Raw genomic sequence first — 6,000 nt, forward strand, 5'->3', positions numbered from 1 at the left:
CTGGCAGTGGGCAGTGACTAAACTGCTGCTCCTGCCAACTCCAACTCTCCTCTCTGAAGCAACTTCCTGTTTGTGGGATCAGGAAGTTGCTCGCGCTAGACCTGAGCCTTCTCTCTGATGCAGCAGGTACAACTCACTGACGGCAAAGAACTAAGGGGCCTTTTCACAACACTGCAGTAGAGCTACCCCACTGCTAGCATGCGCCAATCTGGCACTACTACCGCGACCTAGCGTGGGAGCTGGCAGTGTGCCACCCCCCACTGTGCGCTATTTAGAGTGTGACGGGAAATTGTTTTTATTTTAGCGCCAGGAGCTTACCCAGTGGTAATTGGGTAGTGCCGCGTGCAGCCTGGTTACCGCTAGGTTAGCGTGGAAGCCCTCACTACATCCTAAATAGGAAGAGGTAAGGGATCCCCCAGGAAATGGCTGCGCAGCAACTGTGTACTTACCACACAGCCATTTCCTTTTTTCCTCCTTTTAACCATCAAGGTAAAAAGGGCCTCGGAACTGGCAAATCCACATGCCAACGCTACTGCAGGGATCCTTTTACTGCAGCTTTGTAAAAGGGGCCCTGGGCAGAGGGTTGGGAGAGTGGAGGTAAGAGATGTATTTATTTATTTATTTATTTGTTTGTTGCATTTGTATCCCACATTTTCCCACCTATTTGCAGGCTCAATGTAGCTTACAATTTTCCACTAGAGCAGGAAAACATATCATGCTTGTGTAACTCTACTCCAAACCTACCAAAGACCAGATTTCAAGCATCAGATGACTTGTGATAGTCAGCCTTCTTCATTGAATGAATCCTCATCCCAGCTAGAGAATGACACAGGGACAAAGATTGTCCCCATCCCCACAGGTTCTGTCTCCATCCCAGTCCCATCCCCGTGGGCTCTGTCTCCGTCCCTGCAAGTTCTGTCCCCATCCCCATGAACACTTGATTTTATATTTATATATTTTTAAGTATATAAAAAAAAATGTGTTGTGCAACTGTTTATATATCACAAATAAAAAAAAACAATAAAAACGAGCAACTTTTCTTAGAAAATGTGCTCGTAGCAGGAATGTACAGGATCCCCCGTGCAAATTTTGCTAGTTGTGGCCAGAATGTTTGCTTGTCTCTCCAAAAAAAAAATCAAAATATTGTCATCTGCATCACTCAAACATAAATAACAGCCCAGTTCATTAACAGGCTTCAGAATAGCAAATAACACAGGGACAAAGTTTGTCCCCATCCCCACAGGCTGTGTCCCTGTTCCGTCCCCACAGGCTCTGTCCCCATCCCCGTGTGATTCTCTAATCCCAGCTCCACTGACACACAGAGAAGAGCAATATATCAAATAACCAATAAACTAACAAACATTTGACTTTACAAGCTAAAAGTACCCTCTAGTATTAAAAAGACCCCAAAATCTACTACATAGCTCATAGCCTCCACTGCTCTGTTTCCAACAGGTGGTCAGAGCTAGGACCTCCCCTTTCCCCATACAATAGCGAATTAGTTTCTTTTTCCTAAACTCTATGACTGTTAAAGCCACTTTATCCAGTGTGACAGTAGATTTGTCAGCAACCATACTAAACATCTCTAGGCACTCTTGAGCTGGCTGTATTTCCATTTTTCAGGTGCCATGCTTGACACCATGGAATGTTTACATACATGCAACAAATAAAAAAAAATAAGGATTAACTTGTTAAAAGTGACTGTGACCGATTGCCCAAATGCCCCACAAATATTTTCTAAATCATTGACTTTTGGTAAGGCCAAGAACAACATACAACCAAGATGGACCGAGAGCTACTATAAACTCCAAGAACAGAGCTTTCGACCAGCACAATTAATATATACATACACATATTTATTTTGAAATCAAAGAGAATCAATGCAAAATAAAAGTGGAATAATTATATAAGCACTGCAGTGTTCTAACATATTGACAGTCTGCTGCTGAGCTGACAAGTGTCAGACAGAAATGACATCTTTCTTCTCCATGTTAAAAAAGAAAAAAAAAATCAGTCAATGGCAGATTTCCTCCACCCAACATTAATCTCAACAGACAGGCACTAGTAGCAGAATCCATAAGATACTAGAGACTACGAGGGGGAAGGGGAAGAGAAATTCTCTCTTCAAAGGTTTCATGAAGCAAAACAAAACTGAAAAAAAACACACACACACACACATTCAGAACCTTGTAAAATGACTCGAGTTCTGGCACAAGGAAAATAACCCTGGCTCTAAACGTACCTATGCAGTAAAATTATTAAAAGGATCATAAAAAAAGAAACAGGCTAGTTTTTCTTACCCCTTAACAAAAAATGACATTTCAGAAAAGTGCCACCAAAGGTATGCATAAAATACATATAAATCAAGCTATTTGTTTCCGACAACTGTCTGTTCCTCTAAACTACCCTCATCCTCCCCCTCCTCTTGTTTCAGATTTTGCTAAATTTTCAAAAGACCACTCAATGGCTCTCTTGTGCTTCCCAAACTTTCCATGCAGATAATGCAAGCCTGTCTTGTCACACAAGTCAGTAAATGAAGCCTTGTGTGTCTCCAGTGACACACTGTAAATATAAAGTACCATTAATGAGGGAAATTTTATCAAGGCAATCACAGATCAGAAGCACTTTCCCCCACCCCTAAAGCATGGAAAGGCAGAATAAGTAATACTTTGGAAACTGATGATCCCAAAATACATCTGTTCAAAGCACTGCAAAAAAAAAAAAAAAACACACACACACACACACACACACATATATACATATACATATATATATATATATGGTGAGTGTTGTGGGGTTTTGGTTTTTTTAACCTTCCAGACAAAGTACCAGCAGTAACTCCAGCTTCTGTTTCTAAAGTAACAATCATGATAGTGCTCTGCCCTTGCTGTCTGGAACAGCATAAAGAACATTCACCATAGCCACAGGTTTGCATAAATCCCTGCATCATTTAATGAAGAACAATCAACAGTGCAGAAGGGAAGGCAGTGCAGAACTGAGGTCTTTAAATGAAACTTCTACCCATCCCCCCCCCCTTCCAACTCAGTGGAGAGTAAACAAGAACTCATGTTAACATAACTATTAACTTGCACACTGACAAAATTACATTTCACTATGTTAAAACAGTTTCAGAAATTCCGCAGTTAGTTCATCAAACCCTTCACTACCAAGAACCAGAATGGGAATATTCAATGGCTCTTTTATGTTTTGTTAATTAAAAAGAATGGCCTTAATGATGTAGATTGTGTCACTTAGCGTTTTTAATCATGACATGAAACACGAATAACAAAAAAGGTTAAAACTGATTAGGAACCGAGCACAAAATAAATCCATGTGTTACTTTTCATACATAAGAACCATGACAGGTCAAGAGAAAGCGAAAAAAATATATATTGCTTCCATGGTAACAGTAGGATTTTCAAATATGGTTTGACATCTAATACTGAGTTGTTGGTTAATTTTATTCCTTGGAGCTAAAAGGAAGATAACTTCATTCACAAATGGCAACATATCTAAGCTACAGCGTTACCGCTCAGATCATTCCATCATCCTGCAGCCTTGACAGGGTAGGAAACAGATGAATGCAGCCCTATTGCCAACACAACGTTGTATCTTATAGACAAGCCTGCAAGCAGCCTTCTCTCTCACTGCCAGCCAAATACAGCTTTGGAGAGAGAAGGGGGGGGGGGGAGAGGGTGAGTGAGTAAGTGTGTGTGGGGGGGGGGGGAAGAGAGAGTGAGTGTGGGGGGGGGGGAGAGAGAGAGAAAGTGAGTGGGTGGGGGGGGGGGCATGCTCAAGCAGAGCCAGAGCCTCTCTGCACATAGAAACCTTTACAATGCAGCAATCCAGAGCACTTGCAGCCCGGGCATAGCTATAGCTCCAGCCCCAGGCTGCGGCTGATTTCTTGCTTTACCAGACCGAAGCAAGAGTCACGAGAGTTTGCTGCATCTGGTAATCTGTAACGTACCCAGCTAGAAACCGAGACAAAATGTAGAAAACGTTTTTCATGTTTCTGCCAAGTAAAACAAATCATGTTTATAAACTGACCAACAAGGCACGCACGTCCGATAGCACTGCCCAAGATTAAATGTTTAGCGGGAAACATTCATAGGTTATTTACATAATTGTATCTTCAATTATGGATGCTGGGAGGCAGCCAAAAGCGGCTGAAAAGGCATGGGAGAGTGCCACAATGTATCCTCCGAAGAGCTCAGAACAAAAGACACGACCAAGAGAAAGAGGAATCCGAGCTGCCTTAACTCTTCCCCCACTTGTTGCTTCCTTTGCCTAATGTGATTACATTCAGTTTCCAAACAGGGTTTCGCAACGGTTTGTAGAAGAGGAGGGAATAAACACAAGACAGATCTGCTAAAATGAGGATACTGGGTTTTTTTTTTTTATTTCCATTTATTCTCTCTGATGACCTGGACCGGGGGAGGGGGGAGAAGAAGGTGCAGAAAGCAGCTACTCTGTAATTTAAAGCCTTACAAAAGAGGCGAACTGATTCGTCTTTCTTTGCCTTTGTCACAGACAGCAAAACAGTGCCCTCTTCATTCCCAAAGCTGCCAAGACTCATGCGGACCCGAAGAAGCTTTTCAACAGAGCAAAAAGGAGGAAAAGCTATAATGCATAAAGCATAAACATACATACCCTCCCCCCCCCCCCCCCAAAAAAAAAAAAAACACCTCATGCCCTGAGTGCCACTATTTATGCTAACACCAATCGATCACTTTTTGCCCTGGGAGCAATGAGCCCCGGAGCCCTGCAGATGTATCCAAACCAGTCACTTTCCCGAGATTTTCCTCCATCTGTCATATTCCCTCCAACCCTCTCAAGTATCGGGAGCAGCAACCACTAAAGTCCAAACTGCAAATCCTGCACCGTATCAAAAAATTTTTTAAAAAAGATGATAGTCATCAAGTTCACCCAAAAAATGCAAAAAAAAAAAAATATTTTTACATGAAAATAAACCAGAAAAAAGGTGAATCAACACCAGGGCATCCAATAATAAGCCAAGATCCGTGCCGTCCGGGAAAGCGGAGGAGGAGGGCTGCTCCCACCACGCGCTTCCCGGGGCTCCCGGCTGCAGTTATCGGAGACGGGGTGGATTGCGTGCCCGGTTCCCTTGGATAGGGTTATGGGGGGTGCTCTGCTCTCCCCCTTCCTTCTTCCTACCTTGCGGCGGAGAGGCGGCGAGGGCACAGCCCAGCAGCAGGAGAGACAGACCAGCGCACGACGAACTCGCCATGTCGGGCACCTGCTTCAGACTGGCGCCGCCGCCTTCACCTAGCGACAGAGCGCGCGCGATAATCACATGCTAATGAGATGCGCCCCGCCCCCAGCCAGTGCCCTGGGCCGGCCACTGTGACGTCACAGAGGCGCCCGCTACCTGCGGAGTGAGTGGGCGTGGCTTTACTGTCTGTCCTTATGCTGCTGATATAGGGGAAGAGGGACACCACTCCCGGTATCGCAGGGCTTGGGGTGAAAGTTTGATCTCTGGAGCCGGCTGACAGGCTGTGCAGAGCGCCAAGAGTGCGTAAGATTATTGGAAGCTTTTAAAGTCGATGGGGAAATAAATTGAAGGAACTGAGGAAACATGCAAGTTTAAAAGCAAACAAATTCTGCCTAGATATTAATATAGCGTTTCCTGAAAGTTTATTTCCGAGTGCAACTTGAAAAATACGATTATTAAGCAGGCTGGAGTGCATTCTATATACACTGCGATATTTTATTTAATGCAGTGCTTCTCAATCCTCTCCTGAAAGTACATCTTGTCGGTTAGGTTTTCAGGATCACCGCAATGAGTATGTATTAGAGATCTTCGTATGATAGGTCTCAGTTATGTGCAGATCTCTCTAATGCATATTCATTATTCTTATGTGATCTACTCTAGGCCAAACAGGTAGAAAAAGTGACCACAAAAGCTAGAAGGATGCTTGTGTGCATAGGGAGAGGAATGGCCAGTAGGAAAAAAGGAAGTAATGATGTCCCTGTATAAGA

General features: G+C 43.6%; 1 protein-coding gene across 5 annotated transcripts in view; it reads right to left on the bottom strand.

Annotated features, from left to right (window-relative positions):
- CADM1 (cell adhesion molecule 1) overlaps positions 1-5,265 on the bottom strand; it is a 748,407-nt gene extending 743,142 nt beyond the window's left edge. For all 5 annotated transcript variants that reach the window (XR_003944063.1, XM_030221998.1, XM_030221997.1 and 2 more), the window contains exon 1: positions 5,176-5,265. Coding sequence is in view for 4 of the 5 variants with exons in the window: in XM_030221998.1 (XP_030077858.1) it covers positions 5,176-5,248 (73 nt within the window). In the remaining variant the exon portion in view is untranslated. The remainder of the gene's footprint in view (positions 1-5,175) is intronic.
- Between the last annotated feature and the right edge of the window lie 735 nt (positions 5,266-6,000).

Source organism: Microcaecilia unicolor, chromosome 12 (genome assembly GCF_901765095.1).
Source record: "Microcaecilia unicolor chromosome 12, aMicUni1.1, whole genome shotgun sequence".
Taxonomy (NCBI): Eukaryota; Metazoa; Chordata; class Amphibia; order Gymnophiona; family Siphonopidae; genus Microcaecilia; species Microcaecilia unicolor.